This window comes from Castor canadensis, chromosome 4 (assembly GCF_047511655.1).
Source record: "Castor canadensis chromosome 4, mCasCan1.hap1v2, whole genome shotgun sequence".
Lineage (NCBI taxonomy): Eukaryota > Metazoa > Chordata > Mammalia > Rodentia > Castoridae > Castor > Castor canadensis.
Window position 1 is genome coordinate 107,765,541 of NC_133389.1, and position 18,191 is coordinate 107,783,731.

Sequence of the window (18,191 nt, forward strand, 5' to 3'; positions counted from 1 at the left end):
CATTTCTAGTTCTTAAAAAAAAAAAAAAAAAAAATTATATAAATGTGGAAAAGATAATTCAAAGTATTATATATTACCTATCTCAAATGAAGCTAAAGAATGAATAATGTGCATGTTTCCTGCAAAAATATATTTTTCGTTTTAAAATAGTGTCTGGGATGCTCTAGGTATTTTTTTACTGACATTAAACATTTTTCTTTGAACAAATGTATGCTTCTAACAGGAAGATGTGTAATTTCTCCAAAGTAGCTGAGATTGCTAGAATTAAATCTCATATTTGGTTTCAGAACCTTTCCCTTTACTTCACATTACTATTATACCTTATGTCTAAATCTTTAAAAAAAAAAAAAGTTTATCCTAATTACCTCCCCTCCCCATTGTTGACACTCAGATCAACATACTGAGACTCCATCTATCTTCAGGAATGGAACCTTAGAACCTACTCCCAACTTATATTTGCTTTGCTAGTATTTTATTTCCAGAATCTCTGCTTTTTTTTTTTAATGGTAGAGGTGGTAGTCTTGCAATTGCAAGATGCTTACAAACTTCTCTGGTCTCTACTCACTAAATGATGTCAACATCACCTTTGCATTTTCATTGCATTATCTTTTATGTGCATCTTTATTTTACACCACTGTAAACTTTAAATCTTTATAAAGGCATTAAAGCTCAAAGTTGCAAAAGAGCAGAATGGTCCTAAAAATCTGTTTCCTCCTTTCTGGTCAAATATCTGCTTATCTAAAAACTAAGTTTTCCTACTTTCTTTTCTAGTTAGCTGTGACAGTGTGACTAAATTCTCAATCACTGAATATAAATAAAGGTGGTGAGTAGAACTTTACATCTCTAACAAAGAATTGTCATTTGAGTTTTTTCCAGACTAAAATGACCAACCATGTAGTCAGGCCTAATGTGATAGGTCACTAGATCTCAAAATATGGTTCATCAGTATTAATATGATCTAGACACTAAGAAATGCAAATTTTCAGATTCTACCCCAGATCTACTAAATCATTTTTAGGGGAGAAGCTCTATAATCTGAGGTTTTAATAACTGGCTACTCTATCTGGAAACCCACTAAGACAAAGGAACCTATTAAAAGTTTTCATGGAATAAGGACTGAAATTGGCTACTGACTTTCAGCATGGTGGGAATAATTTGTTAAAAGTTCTTTAGGTGATTTTGAGACACATGAAATGCTGAGAACTACTGCCCTTGAGGATGGCAATAAGCCTTTCCCTAGATCAAAGACTATTAGTTAATAAGCTTATTTGAGCCACTTCAACTTAGATTTTATCTCAATACAGTGGTTAATGAAAGAGAGCTTGTAATCAAGACTTTGTGGCTTTATAATCAGTAGTTGTTGAAGGTGGGCAGGCACTTCACTTCTCCAAGTCCATTTCCTTATCTATCTGAATGGATACAACAAAATCAATACCTACTCTTATAAGATGAGGCTGTCATAAACCCCAAGATTATAAATGTAAAATGTGTAACAGTAACCAAATGAATGTTAAGTACTATTATGATTCTTACTGAGATGGGTAATCTGGTGAGATATGAAATGAAATGAAAAAATTCTTTGTAACCCCAAAACTTAAGAAATTAAGATCCATCTCTAAACTATACAGTATATCCTATGTTCTCTGGAAACTACTGACTCATCACACACATCTTGTTTTCAGTCATCCCACGAGCTATTTGTTTTTCTCAACTAAAACCTTACCTATAAATGCTCACCTTAAATAACATCTGCTACAGTCTTGTATGTTTTCTTGATGAAAAAGACTATCTAAATAGACTGGTAATTAATTATAAAAAAGAGTTACCGGGTATGGGTCCTCCATAAAGTCTAAGACAACAACAGGAATCTCAGAATTATTTGTTCAAGCTCTATAACCCTATTATAAAATTAAGTTGGACAAGAGATTTTTATATTACCTGAAAAGATTCCCTATTTTTACGCTGTCGTCTCCTTTCTCTCAGCAAACTCTTCTGTTTTTCTTCTTCTTCTTCCTTTTCTAAAGCCCGAATGTGTTCTTCAAAGCAAATTAATGCATCTTCTTTGTCCATGTCTAAAATATTTTTCAGATAAAAATTTAAATTTCAAATACCAATAATGAAAATAGGTTGACTATTTGCAGTGACTCCCTAAAAATTTCAAATTCACTGCTCAAAAATACTTATATTTAGCCTCAAATATGGTTTATAATTATCTTGAAAGGAAAGTTTTAAGGAAAATTTCACGAACACCACTGAAAGATGAGGATGAAAAGGCATGCATATTAACGACAAAATGAAAATGAAACTGTTATTTCAACACGTCAGCAATATAATTACCCAGAAGCTTTTAAAAGCAGTCATGTATCACTTCAACAACGGGTAAGTTATGAGGTGATTTCATCATTCTGCATACACTATAGAGTATACTTATGTAACTGAGATAGTGACATCACTAAGCAATATAATCTTATGGCACTACCACAAATATGTGGTACATCATTAACTGAAATGTCATTATGTAGTGAATGATTATACAAAATTCTAAGCCCTGCTGAAAAGCCTACTGAAGCATGATTTTCAGAGGAGTGGCAAACAAGGAAAGCTAGACTTTAAAAGTACTGGGGGATGCCTAGTAAGATAATTCTGATCCTTTTTTTTTTTTTTTCTTTTTGCAAAACTATAAAGTTACTACTCTGGGAATGGGGTACAGCTCAGTGGTACAGCACTTGCCTAGCATGTCAGAGGCCCTATGCTCTGCATACACAAAAGTATTACTACCTAAGAAGTCAGCATTTGTAAAATGTGGCAATTATTAAGTTTAACCTAAGATTCACATTTCAAAAATTAACTGTTAAAGCTAACCTGGATTTTTGGAAAAATATTTCGCCCTTTATCACAAATCTCAATTAGAGAGAAATAACACACTTGAAAACAAACCCTATCCAGAAATGGACAAACCACTGTGAAAAGTTGAGTTAGAGATTTCATATAAAGAGAATAATTCTTTGTCACTGAAGTAAACTGTTTAACATTGTCTTTCTTATTTAGTCATTATCCTTACTCTGTAATTCCTCATCTTCTGCAAAAGTTGGATTATCCATCAGATACTGCTGGGCTTCAGACCAAGTAGTGGAGTAAGTTACATTAGCCATGTTGTCAAGAATGTTTTTTAAAGCCTCCCAATTCCTCTTTCGTAACTGCTTTGCTTGTTCCTACAAGGAAAGTATGAATACGAGTTCAAAGAAACTTGATTTACTGAAGGTTTCTTTACATTCTAACTGGTAACGACTTTCAAATATTATGTATATGTGTTTTAAATGTCAGCACCATTTATTTTGTCAGTGTTCTTGCCTATGTGCATGGCTTGGTCCTATTTTCAATTTTTTCACCTCTCTTTAAAGTCAGAATCTGAAAACCATGTTTTTAGGTTTTGTCCTTCATAAACCTCTTTTCCTATAACTCTGAAGTACAGCCATAGTCTATAATTAAAGTTACTATGTGGATAAATGCTAGTATCTTCAATTCCTTCAACTATTTCAAATATTTAACAGTACCCCCATTATCATGTCTATTCCTTCAAGACTGGATAATATACAATTTAAATAAAATAAGTGTTTTAAAACAATATCCAACAAGTTCAATTTAGTGGAAACAATTGTATATTACTGCTACTCTTGTAACAGAATCACAGTTACAATATAAGCAAAAGAACAACCTAATAAACTAAAAAAATAAATAAAATCTTATTTTTCAAAGTGGGCAATTACTGACAAGTAGTAGTTGGATGTATCAGTATCCCACTACAACAATACTTCTGTGTGAGAGAGAGCTAAAAAAGATTATTATAGGAGTTACCCATTCTATCTTTAAACTCATCTTCTAATAAATAGATTTGATGTACCACTTTAGGCAAACGAAACAACAAAAATTGACATGTTATAAAATAACTTATTCAGGGTTGAGGAGTGTGGCTTTAGAGGTACAGTGCCTGCCTCACATGCTGGAGGGCCCTGGTTCAATCTCCAGTATCATAAAACAAAGCAAAGCAAAAAACTTACTCAAAATGAGGAAACATCTTGTTTTGTCCACAAACACTATTCACTAAGAATAAATAATACCTTTTCTTTTTTTGACAGAAAGAACAAAACATCTTCATATATTTCAAGACGATCACGTTCTGATATTGCGTTCCAGACTTCCAGCTCTCCAAACATTTGTTCTGCTTTTCTATACATCAAGAAATTAAATGTTACTTTTGAATTTACTATTAAAATTCTAAATTATTTTAATTTAAGCTAAATTCAAAACCATTGAAAAGAACACTCTTTCATAACTGCAGGACAACTTTAAAATAGCAAAGGCTTCCTCCATTCTCCTTAGAGACAGGGTAACTCACATTGTGCAATATGTTATAGTCTAAACTATCTTTACTCCATAAGGCAGCTCACAGAGATTACCAAACTGCCCCGAGCTAAATTAAAGGCCTTAAAAAAGTTATCAAAAATTTAGTTAATACATAAAATACTACTACTTAGAAGATTTCTTCATTAAAACTTTTCTGAAAGAGGAAAATAAAGCATCATGTAGGGAAAGTAAGCTTAAAAATGTACCGCTAAACCTTAGTGAATTACCTCCAACCTTAATAAAGCAAATTGAAATTAAGAATGTTATATAAAAGCAATTTTTAAAAATGCTGTATCTACTTAATGCAAATAGCCAATTTCTACTCCACAAATATAAAGTCAATTCTTTTAAGTAAAATGAAGCTAAATTTAGTCCTTTCCATTTTCTTTCAATCCTAATTAATACCTCAATTATATCTGTACACTAAATTCTACATAAGGGCTGACATTTCAAGTCCCTTATGAAAGTGACACATCCACAATCATATACATTTACTTAATATTATGTAGTTTGGGTCAGTTACATGGCAAAAAATATGAAAAAAACAATAGGATAAGCATATTACATACATCTTTAAAAATCTTACTTGTATCTGGTTGTGGAAGTCATTTTTTCATGATTTTCAAGAAAACGCTGAAAGGATTCCTTAGCCTCTTTATATTTTGATCTTGCTTCTTCTTTTTCTTCTTTCTCTGTCTGGACTTTATACGCATTGAAGGCCTGCTTCTTTTCACTCAACTTTGCTAAAGCACTAAATATCAGAAAAACATTTAAGAGTAAATGAAGGCAGGAGAACCAAATGTTAGTGCTTTGGAAACAGTGTAAATTAAGAAAATTTCTATAATAAAAGATGAAATGGTTTTAAAAAGTAATTTCTAGTTTTAAAATAATTCTAATTCCATTTGTAGCAGGGCACTCAAATTTTATCACAAGTCTTTTAGATTTTTGATTTATATCACATATAAAACAACTATATACTTGGAATCAAAATAACAGATATAAATGGATGTTTTAAAAAATGTATCAGTATGCAATTTTAAATGTGCTAGGTTTGCTATGCTCAAAGTTAAAAGTAAATAAAAAAAACCTGGAGCATTACCTGTATCGTGGATCATTAATGATCATTTTCATAGCTTGCTCCCATGAAGCATTGGATGGCACCCGCTGAAAACCATTTAAAGGAAAAGTTAAAATTTCACAGAGGTATAGAAAATGTCGTAACAGGAAACCCAGTGTTCTGCTGAAAACATCAAGCACTTCCTTTGAAGGAATCTGAAAAAGGCCTAACATGGCTTTTTTTTTTTTTAATGATACTAAAGGTTGAACTCAGAGCCTCACATATGCTAGGAAGGCATGCTACCACATGAGCCACTCCCCCAGTCCTGGTTTTGAAACAGGGTCTCATTTTATGCCCACAGCCTGAACTGTAATCTACCTATTTGTGCTACTTTGCTTATCTGGAATGACAGTTGTTGGAATACCACATCCAGCCTTTAGTTGAGATGGGGGTGGGGGGGTGTCTCATGAACTTTTTGCCAGGTTTGGCCTGGAACCAAGATCCTCTCAATCTCTACCTCTCAAGTAGCTAGGATTACATACTTGAGCCACTCTACCCAGCTTTCTAAAATAGTTTTTTTTTTTTTGAAGTCTGTGACATATGATGTTTTCTGTAGGCCAGTGATTAGAAGATAAACAAAGATCATAAATAAAAAATCTTACATTGAATATTGAGGTAGAAATGTGTATAGTTCCTTGCTGAGTTTCACAGAAGTGCTCTTCAATAAAAAAACATGACACCTTTGAACAATGACTTTGGAATTAATGATGAAAGACAGGACTGTAAAATAGGTACAATATGAGGGCTGTACTTGTGGAAGGGGGCAGGATGAACAGAGATAAAGGTGAAGGAATATGGTTGATGGGCTTCATACCCATGTATGAAATTGATGAAACCTCTTATAATTGCTTTAAGAGGGGTAAGGAGGGGGTTGTGGGGGGAGTGAGATGGTGGGAGCGATCTAACCAATGTCTAATATAAGCCTATTGGAAATTGTCACAGTTAATCACCCCCCCACACACGAAAAATATATCCTAATAAAAATGAATTAAAAAAAGAAAAACCTAATACAAAAAGCATCAAGGAGATTAAATTGAAACTTCATTCAGTAGGGAATTACTATATATAATATAAAATTACCTTCTCTTTCAATAATTCTTTAAATGCTTGCTTTGCTTCCTCCTTTGTATTCCAAGTATATGTTTTTTTGGCTGGTTGGCTCTCCTCCTCTTCTTTCTTGGGAGTAAAACTGGAGACAAATTCAAACATGTTATTCACAATTTAAATAAATACTTGCTTCACCCAGGAAAATTGTTTACCATTTAATCCTACATGAACCCTGAAAACACAATTATCTGAAGCTAAAGACATAAAAGTACAGTTTTTTCTGTAACATCAGTTAAGATTCTATCCAAATGCCAAAATATTTAATTGCAATAAATGAGTTTCATTAGTTTACAGTTAATACTTTTAAATGGTTTATTAGACTTAGTCAGTGGTTTCCTATTAAAAGACCTAACACTCAGGTCAATATACATAAATAAAAGGAAGTAGAGGACTAAATCAGGGTCAGACAAAAATGATCCATTAGCCAAATCCATCTCACTGTTAAGTTTTTTAAAAATTTTTTATTAGGATATATTGCTTATACAGAGGGGATTCATAGTGACAATTCCGATTACACTTACAGTGTACATCATTCATATTACCCCCATTGTCTCTCCCCCTCAATCCCTCCCCACCACACTTAAAGCAATTGCAATAAGTTTCTTAGTTCTGTTTCATATAAACACATGAAGTCCATCTACCATATACCTTAATCTTCAATTCCTCTCCCACTTGTTACCCCACTGTGCCTATTTTACAGTCATGGTTTTCATTACTAATATCTAAGTCTTATGTTCAAAGGGTTGTCTCAATATATGCCTATTGTGGGTATACTTTACTTTGGTCCGTTCAACCCCTCACTGTTAGTTTTGATAAATACAGTTTTAACAGAACACAGTCATGCTAATATGTTTACATACTATTTATGGCTCATTCTGTGCTATCACAGCAGAGTTGGATCACTGTGACAGAAACTATGTAACACAAAAAACTTAAAATATTATTTGGTACTTTTGTGAAAGTTTTCTATATAATCACCTCCAACAAAAAGTATGAATAGGTATTATTAACTGTATTTGCTTGGGGGGGGTCACTGTGAAATGAAAAAATTATAGTCTTACAGTTTGTTCTATATAAAAATAAAGGAATGTAAGAAAAAAATGAAATTTAAAAAACCACTGTAAGTAGAAAGTTTAGCAGAAGAGACACTGAAGTAGATACTAACAGAAAAATACAAATTTAGGCCATGAATTAAGTCTCCACTTTGGGAGGTCCAGTTATCTAAATTGCCAAATAAGGAGCCCAGAGAAAAATTAACAGCTATAAAAGGCCTAATTTACAGTAACTAAAACCAAGTTTATAATAAGGAGTCAGTCACTATAAATATGGAAATGCTGGAAAGAAAAACTAGTTAAAATTATGAAAATTACTCAGCCCCTGCATTCATAGATTCAAATGAGGACTGAAAATATTCATGCAAAAAAAAAAAAAAAAAAGAAAAAGAGTTGCATAAGTACCAACTATACACAGTTTTTCATTATTTCCTAAACAATGAAGTATAATAATTATTTATATAACACATATAACAATAGAGATATTAACTACACAGGCAGATGTGCACAGGTACATACAAATACAGTGCCATTTATGCTGATGGACTTGAACACCTGTGGATTTTGGCATTTAAAAGAGTAAGTGTAAAAAGCTATCAAAGAATGATATTACATAACCTAAATGGTAACATGCCATCAGTGCAAATGATGGAGTACTTAGCTTTCTCAATGTGGAAGATGTCTCTGACATATACTGTTAAATATTTACACATATATTTTAAATAGATAGAAAAGGATAAAATATAAACAAAATGTTAATTTCACTTTTTATGCCTACAAGTATACCACATATTTTCCTTTTGAACTTCTAAACATCAAATAAATTACAAAGCTATTTTCACTTTGAGCAACTACAAACAAAACAAAACACATATAATAAGGGGTGGAAGGATTAGGCAATCTAAATAAATATGAATGTTTGAATGAGTTTTTTTTTTTTTTTTTTTTAAGTTAGGAACATCCTTTACGTCAAGAGGTTTAATCTGACTTCACTTGTTATAGCTATATAAAGCTCAGCCACATAAAATATGGCTAGACTACAGGGTATGCAAATATATGCCAACTGTAAACTTTGACAGATGCAGCTTTTGCTGTATTAAAAAGCTATACCACTTTAGTCTAGCTAAGAGCAATGTGACAGTTTTCTCATAAGCTGGCAATTTCTTATATTAAGTCTAGTACTGATTTTCAGAAGGCAAGTCAATACACTTACTCAGCTACAGTTTCTTGCTTAGATGTTTCTTCTCCAGTATTACTGGCTACTTCAACACTTAGATCTTGAATAGCAGAGATATTAGTAAGTTGTGCTTGTTCCTCAGTTGATATAGTTACTGTATTTTCATTATCTACAACAGTAGCTACGATGGAAGTAACTTCAGGCTCGGGAACCACTGGAACACTTCCGGCAGTATTACTAGTAGAAGTGGAAGCACTGGCATTGGCTGCAGCCGCAGCTGCTGCGGCTGCGGCTGCAGCTGCAACAACAGCAGCTGCTGCTTCTGCAGCAGCCATGGTGCTCATAGTGGTGGGAATTTCTGTTGTAGGGACTGGGGCTGTTGATGTTGTGGTGCACTCTTCTTGTTTGCTATACATTAAAAAAAAGAGAAAACTGGTCATTGCATTTAAGCCAGTTTTTAAATTATCATAAAATCTAAGAAACAGAGAAAACAACTGAAGGACAAAATTACAGTTATGGTAAACTAGTGAGCCATTCAATGATTGAAATCACAGACTAAAACTGTGTTTTGTGTCTCCTGAGCAAAGCTGGGACTACAGGCAGATGTACCACCACCACTACCACCACCACCACCACCACCACCACCACCACCACACCCAGCTACTACCGTTATTAACTTTAACTTAGCAAACTTTTATGATGATATATAACAGATACTCATTCAAGAGTTTGCACTTCCAAAAGTCCAATAATTATTTATCAAGTGAAAAATCTTGATTATACACCTTGAAATCTGACATATTATGTTTCTATAAGAACTTTAAATCTTCTGCATTTCTTCCACTAAAAGGAAACTTTGTGTACAAGGAAACATAGGTATGACTAATCTCTCATCCATTTCCGAAGTAACAAGTCTTAGTAATTCATGAGACAAGCTGTCCACATTCAAATACTTATTTGTCCACTCCTCCCTCCTAAATTTTACCCTGCCAAATCTTCCAAAGACATCAAATCATTAGGCCTAACATGTTAAACAATATTACAAAGAAAGTAGACAGCTAAAACAAGGGTATTATAGAAGAGACTAATTTGTGAAATACACTGATTTGCAAAATTGCTTACCTGCTTTCTTCAGCTTTGATCATGGCTATTAAAGAGAAAAAAGAAAAGTAATCTATTACATATTTATTTAAATGTAACCACTGAAAACAATCTTTAAAAGGAGGTAAGAGAAAAGTATCATCTGAAAAAAAATTAAAAATCATGTTGAAGAGCAAATGCTCTAATTTCAGAGCAGCAATTAAACAGTGAAGACAAATTTTAAAAAGAACAGTTATTAGGAAAGCTTATACCATGCTGCTATTTTTCCAAAGGTTGCTGGCCTTGCAACTACTCCCTGAGAGTCTACATAATTCTGGTATAAAGTAACACTTTCCTGAATTGATTTTTAAATGCACTAAATTCAAAATGGTTATCAAATTCACAAACTAACTAGCACTGACAAGTAGATAGATAGCTATGCATACAGATTATTTCTATTAAGGTTATATCATAAGTGAGCTTGATACTCTAAATGAATAAACAAAGAACCCATCTATCACAATATTATAATTAGCCAATGACAGTACTGATAGATTCAAGTGAACTTTAAAGATCTGCCCTCAACATTTCAGTTATTTCAGTTTGAGTAAATTTTTAATTTGGTGGTAACAAAAAAGATTTTTAATTTAGCATCACTACGAAATGAAGTACTCCAAGTAAGTGATGACATGAGCTCAAAATTTTATGAAATATTTTTCAAACTTACTGCTCATTAAAGAAAAAAAACATTTATGAAAATCAATTTAGGATGGCTAAAAAAACATACATAATACTAAAATAAATTAATGTATTTTCTGATACAAGGATGATCTAAACTAATGAGGTAACATACAGGAAAGGTAAATGTACTTAAGATGACAATACTTTAAGAAATTATTAATTTTCTTCCCTGCCAGATGTCATTCCATACTGCTACCTAGGTTACCAGCCCCACTCTCCTGCAACCTCTTGGTTCTAGTCTAGTATAGTTCACGACACTAAATATTGTATTACAAGTGAGAATAAATTCTCAATTCTTACTCATAATCTCTGGATATAAAGCCTTGAGTTTTTACGTTAGGTAGTAAGTTTTACCAAACTTTCAGAGGTATTCTGAATAGATGACAATGTTAAAATATTTTTCCTTTACATAACTGAAGCATGTTATTTTCTTTACCTTAATTCTTCCATGAGAAACATACTAAAGCTATTTTGCAATGTTATGCTAAAACATAATTAGCATTGAATGCACAGCCTGACAATATACTAATAAAATATAAACTGATAAATATTAAAAGGTTTTTGCTGTCTACTATCATTTAGTGTGTTAAATCATGGTTCATGTATGCACCAACAGAGTATTTAGAAAATTTGTATGTGAAGTCCTTGTTTAATTTTCCAATCATAAAACATGACTTTTTAAAAGACCAAGCACAACTTTAAAAGCTACAAGCTCATTTATAATATAACCCTTAAATGAAAAGGAATTCTTTGAATTAGAGATTTTTCACTGCAGATTTATTCAATCATGGTTAGTGGACATTATAGACATACTCTAAAAATGTTAAATAGGACAGAAAATGAATTATCAAAGCAGCTCACCATGCAGGTTTGATTTTGTAATAAGACCTCCAGCAACAATGGTATTCTGGTATCCTAGTTTCAGTGGAATCAAATCAAATAAAAATCTATTTAAAATCTATATAACTGAGATTTAGAGCAACAAGAAAATAAGAGCCCATAAAACTATTACATCATTTAAAATGTACTGATCATTTAGTTATATAAAAACAAGTCCTTTCTTTGAACAATCTTACTCAGGAAGAATTGTTTCAAAGTGAATGAAATACATATGTAACAACTTTACAGTACATATATTTTTTCCTGTTTTACCTTCAAGATCTTCAAGTTCTTTAGGTTTGGCCCAGCGGGATTCTTTTGTTTGAGAATTATAATAATAAGGCTTTCCTGAATCAGATTTGTACTCCTTCCAGGGGCATTTAGATAACAGTTGCTAAAGAAGAAAAAGCTTTTAGTAAATAGTAATATTTTCAGCATCACTGATCATTCACATTGCTGGTTTGCAATTTTAAATCTTGTGACATAATGGTAAAAAGTTATCAATTACTAGATATTTAATAACTGACTTTATTATATTAATTTTTACTGCTCAACTTAATTATTCCCCACCATAGACTGTTACTTGGAGAGACAAAGTAACCTGTTTCAGGTAATGCATCTACTAAGGAGCAGAATTAAGATTCAAAGCCAGGTCTAACTGAAATTCAAATCCTTTGTGCTCATTTATAGCCACTCATATATAATAAGTAGACTTCTCAAATACTAATGCAAGTAAGGAAAACATAAAAATTGGGGAGAAGCAAAATCTGATTTAGCCATGCATATATTTTTACTTTCATAATTTATTACAACTCTATCTGAACTAATTTAAGGAAACAATGTAGATATGAAAAAACCTAATATATACTACCTAGAATGGTGTAAGAAAGTAACTGAAAACTTGTGTGCCTTGCACAATACATATAAATAAGAAAAATCACTAACTATAAGTCAGTAATGGGACTTTTACTGCCATATCTATATTTTGAATGGCAAAAAAAAAATTGCCAACACAAAATAAAATATACTTTTTCAGGGGCATTTTCTACAATGAGACAATTCACTCTTAAGAAAGTATTTTAGGTAATCTAACTTCATCTCTATTACCCCTAACACCATGGAATTATTTGTGTGTGTGTGCGCGTGTGTGTGAGTGTGTGTGTGTGTGTGCGCGTGTGTCGGTCTGTGGTTTGAACTCAGGGCTTCACGCTTGCAAGACAGGCACTTTACTGCTTGAGTCACACCTCCAGTCCATTCTGCTCTTTTATTTTTGGAGAAGGGGTCTCAAGAAGTATTTACCTGGGTTGGACTCAAACCACAATCCTCCCAATCTCAGTCTCCCAGGTAGGTAGGATTATAGAAGAAAATCAACAGCACCCAGCTATAGTGGGAAAATTTTAAAAGACTCAAATCACCTTTCAGAGTAATTCTATAGAATTAATTGACGTTAATTGCTCTTCTTGGTGATTCATATTCACTGTGTGTATTAACCCCATTTCTGAATGTTTTTACAGATCTTCTGAAACATAAGTTCTATTGCTCTTTGGACAGATGAACACAAAATTCTAAAAATTATAGCCCAGTTTACTTAACAGTCCCTGAATGATTTCTAGCCCTCAAACTTTTACCTCAGCAGGTGTTTTAAGATCATCAGGTTTCTCCCAGGTAGACTGTTTTGTTTCAGTATTGTAGTAATATGTCCTGCCATCGGGTGATTTATGTTCTGTCCACATTGACTTCTGAAGGAAGAAAATCACCGAAGATGCAAATTACGTAACATTCATGACAGTGAATAAAAGTAACATGAGTTTTAAGGCAATAAATATATGAAGTATCAATTCCAAGTATAAAATGAGCATACTTTGAAAGTTCAAGTCATTTAGAATAATTTCTCAATGGAAGGAAGAAACTGAACATTTAAAAAATACTTGTAAAGCAGGATGACAAATTTAGGATTTATCTAAGAATTACAAAGATATGACTGTTCTTGAAACATTAACTGTTGCACATAACATTAACTTTTGCACATAACACAATACTCCGGCAATACAAATCTATGCTTAATGAATGAAAGAAAACACATGAACTAGATGGTAATATAACATATGTGGACTGGCCATGTACTCATTGACTCTTGTCTAAACAATCAGTATATCAAATCGGACAAAGTCCTAAATTGGCAAAACATAAAGATACATCTCAAAACTGGAAAAGATGGCTTTTGGATGAAAATCAGATTTTATCAACAAGATGAAATTTAACAGGAATGTGAATCCAAATGCCTCAAAATTTTACATGAAACTAGTGTGATACAGAATATTAATTTACACTTTAGGGTCCAACACAACTACTAAGAATCTGCTAAAAGTTGCCAGGCCCTAATAGACATAATTCAAATCAGCATTGGTAAGGATTTATAAGCTATTATGAATAATGAATGATTGGTTATCAAAGGTAGTGGGGTCAGTTCTGAGCACCAGAATTTCCAGATGGTAGCAAACAATGGTTCAAAGAGGGCTACAATGATGAACTGTACTGTTTCTTTAAATCTAAGTCATTACTGCACACACCTCTAAGAATGAAAAAAGAAATTATAATCACTGTCACACGATCATGATTTTTTGACCACAAAGACTTGAAAGTTACTGAAAATTTTATTCTTAAACTTTTTCATTACAAAATCACTTTTAAGCATGCATCAAAAGGAAGACAAAGCCAGGTGTCAGGGCTCACGCCTGTAATCCTAGCTACTGAGAAGGCACAGATCAAGAGGATCACAATTCAAAGCCAGACAAACTGCCCAGGCAAATACTTTGGCCAAACCCTATCTAGAAAATATCCAATACACAATACAAAACAGGGCTGGCTGGTTGGCAGAATGACTCAAATGGTAGAGAGCCTGCCTAACAAGCCTGAGGCCCTGGAGTTCAAAAAAGGAAAACAACAAAGTTACTTTTTTTCACAGGGACCTTTTTTATTAATGTCTGATGTTCATTATATAACAAACAATATTATCCAATGTGGCATCAAGTACATTGGTAATATTATTTCTTCTTTTAAAAAAAAATATTTGAGAACCACCAGTACTGTTTCTTAACCTTCTGATGTACTTATTTAAAGCTGAACTACGTTTCTTTTCTCACTGATTTATTAAGAGCTGACATTTGCTTAGGGACTATGTCTGAATAGATGCCATTTACCACCTTTTCCATTTATTCCCCATTGTCATTTTATTATTAGTTGATTAAAAAGTGCTGGGCTGTTACTTTTCTGATTTCCTTACAAATCACTGACTTCTATTTTTTTCATGTTGGCACTAATGCTATTAACTCAAGCAAAACTAAGCCATAAGTACTTGTAAGATGATAAAGGTCACAAGATACCATGTAATATACACATCCCAAATTTCACAGATTTTAGAAGATGAGATGAAACCAGGTATTGGTGCATCACACCTGTAATCCTAACAACTTGGGAGGCTCAGATCTGGGAAGTTTGAGGTTCTAAGCCAGCCCAGACAAAGACTTCATCTCAGTGGAAAAATGTTATCTTAAAAATAACCACGCATGGCTCAAGCAGTACAGTGGCTGCCTTAAAAGCACAAAAGCTCTAAGTTCTAACCCCAGTACCACTCTCTCTCCAGAAAAAGAAAAGAGAACTAGCTAAGTAACAATTACACCTTCGAGAGCCAAGAAATGATGACTAAATTACTGCAAGTGTAATGATTAAGATGATGTTTATCTTCTGTAACTTCTGAAAAAAGAACTAGTTCTAATGTAAAGGATGTACAGTCACTAAAATTCAAAGAAACAATTTTACAAAATTTAAGCTCTTTGGTAACAAAATGATTGGCCTTTGCTATGGAGATTGAGTGAGTCATCTGACATAAGCATTTATAAAATGGATTTCTACATGACATAGATAATTCCAAATTTGTGTCAAATTCTTTAATTTGTTCTCATATTTTGTACTGGATTAAGACAACTACAATATTCTGGAACAAATATTATTTTGGGTGCTGGAAAATATATAGCTTTCAGTTAATTCACCTACATTAGCATCTTTGCACCAAAAGGAAATATAACTATAGACATATATATGGACACTTTACCAGTATGTTTATTTATTCCATAAAATAAATGGTGTTAAAATAAAGGGGTTTGTACTTATTTAAAAATTTTTTTTTAATGTAATGGGTACCATCTCAAAATTCTAACTACCTAAATGGAAGTCTAACACAACTTTTAAAACTCTTTAAACTTCCCAAGTCACACCTGTTACAGGGCATTAAGGAAAGAAGGCAAGTTCAGCAGAATTTATAATGAAAAAAAAAAATAGGGACAGTATACAAATGACTAAATAATAGAGAGAATGGTAAACAAGCAATTTAAACCAGTAGTTATCAATTTGATATTCATTATCTCCTACTCCATTGGAACCTCACAAGTACACTACAAAGCAGGTATAACCACTATCTCCATTCTATAGATAAGAAAATCAAGGTTTAGAACCATTAAAAACTTGCTTAGAGGGGTTCAAGAAATAAATGACTAAGTGAGAAGAATTCAGTCATATTTGATCTTAAAGACCACATTTTAACTACCCTAAAATACTGTTTCAAGCTCATTGTATGTAGAAAGTTTCATTATTATAATGACAGACAAATTTCTAATCCACATAGTAGACCAGGAATTAGGCCTCAGGCGGTAATAATTCCATGAGGTAGGTGCTACTTATTTATCTCCACTTTGAGCATGAGAAAAGAGGCACAGGAAACAAAGTAACATGCTCAAGGTAAAATAGTCAGGAAGTTCATTATAACATTGTCCCTGCTAAGATCCTATTATGGAATAAGGCTCCAAAACCTGACATAATAAAAGCTGAATCACTCAGAGATAAATTTTTGTACTAATTCCTTAAATACTACAAAATGCCATTTATAGAAATCACGCTTGAAGAAAAATGACTTCACTGAGAAGATTTTTTATTCATAACTGCTTTTCTTTAAAAACATCTAATGTGCAAATTAGAAATATAGGAAATATAATAAGATGATGGAATTTTCCTCCGTGCGACCTCATGAATAAGAAGTTAGGATAAAAAAGAGATTATATATTCCAAGAAGAGAAAGAAAAAGAGGTGAAGAACATTGGGAAACGATAAAACAGGATAGCTAAAAACCACAAGTTAACAGAAAGGTGACAAAGAGAAAATTAGGGAACAGTCTGCAACTCCAATCCTAGCTTGGAAGCAGAGGCAGGAGAACTGTAAATTTGAGGCCAGCTTAGGTTAAATAAGTAGACTCTATCTCAGTTTTGAAAAAAGAAAAAAGACTCAAACCTCAACATAATTCTGAGTATTATGACTGGGTATTATTCTGATTGGGAAAAACATGAAAGTATTTCCTCTAAAATCAGGAATGAGATGTATTTACTCTCTTCACCCTTGTTGAATGTCACGCTTGAATTCTTAGTGAAAGCAATAAGGTAAGAAAAAGAATTAAAAGAAATAGAAATAGGAAAGATGTCAAATTATCCTTATTTATAGACAATACGATCCTACTTAAAAGGCTAGACTGCAGAATACGCTTTGATCTAATAAAACACTTTCTACAGAGTAGCAAGATATGGATTAGAGCAGAATGATGCTCTAATTGTCAACATTTATGTATGCACTGATGTATTGTGAACAATTATGTAACACCAACAAGTACAAAAAAAAGAAAAGCTGTCCTTTTGAAAACCAGTGAGCTAATACATCTTAAGAGCAAGAAAAAAGATTAATCAAGAAGAAAATAAAGATATAGTAAAAGTAAAATGAAGTTTTTGCCACAAAACCAAAAGCAAAAGAAAAAAATAAGGTTGATAATAGCTATTATCATTTTCAACTATGCTAAATAATTTAATAACCCTCAATGTAACGGATGATTTCTGGAAAAATAAAATGAGAAAACTGAACAGGTCAATAATCGCTAAAGGTGATCCAAATCCTATTCAGTCACTTTTTAGTTGTGTTGTATTAGCTGTTAAGAAATAAATTACATCTAACTTACAAAATTTGTTCTAGGGACCAAAAAAAGTGGATTACTGCAAAGAACCTAAATTTTAACAAACTGAAATTACAAGGAATTAAACACACACATACATACATACACATCCCGAGCATGTACAGTTGAGTTGAATTTCCCGTAATAATGCAGATGAGCTAATGCCAGGAAATTTATCTATCTGTTACACATTAACCAACTAGAGAAGAATTATATGATCACCACATCTGACATAAGAAAATCATTAGAGAATTTCAAAAATAAGTATGCACTGAACTCTACCAGCAAACGAAGAACAGGAAGAGGCTTCTTTAGAATAGGCATTTAATGGAGAAGCTAACACATAGTTCCTTTAAAAGAGGAAACAAAATGATATCAGTTTATCATTTCTACTGCTCATTATATAGTACTGGAGGCTTTGGCTAAGAGGATAAGAAAAACTAACAGTCATAAGGATTAGAAGAAAGGAGACAAAACTGTCATTTGAGGATGATAGTATAACATACTTCAAAAACCAATCAAGAAACAAGAGTTCATCAAGCACATTTGATGTAACATCGCATATAAAAATGATTTAATAGCAAAATA

At 32.6% G+C, this 18,191-nt stretch overlaps 1 protein-coding gene across 8 annotated transcripts in view; it reads right to left on the reverse strand.

Annotated features, from left to right (window-relative positions):
* Window positions 1–18,191, reverse strand: part of Prpf40a (pre-mRNA processing factor 40 homolog A) — a 44,141-nt gene that overhangs the window by 5,874 nt on the left and 20,076 nt on the right. For 4 of the 8 annotated variants that reach the window (XM_020179585.2, XM_074070806.1, XM_020179584.2 and 1 more), the window contains exons 6-16: window positions 13,186–13,296; window positions 11,831–11,951; window positions 11,540–11,593; window positions 9,980–10,004; window positions 8,894–9,265; window positions 6,602–6,710; window positions 5,504–5,568; window positions 4,991–5,155; window positions 4,119–4,227; window positions 3,062–3,212; window positions 1,939–2,072 (exon numbers count right to left, since the gene is read on the reverse strand). In XM_020179585.2, coding sequence (XP_020035174.1) covers window positions 1,939–2,072; window positions 3,062–3,212; window positions 4,119–4,227; window positions 4,991–5,155; window positions 5,504–5,568; window positions 6,602–6,710; window positions 8,894–9,265; window positions 9,980–10,004; window positions 11,540–11,593; window positions 11,831–11,951; window positions 13,186–13,296 — 1,416 coding nt within the window. The remainder of the gene's footprint in view (window positions 1–1,938; window positions 2,073–3,061; window positions 3,213–4,118; window positions 4,228–4,990; window positions 5,156–5,503; window positions 5,569–6,601; window positions 6,711–8,893; window positions 9,266–9,979; window positions 10,005–11,539; window positions 11,594–11,830; window positions 11,952–13,185; window positions 13,297–18,191) is intronic. The other 4 variants (XM_074070805.1, XM_074070804.1, XM_074070803.1 and 1 more) reach the window with 1 other exon arrangement.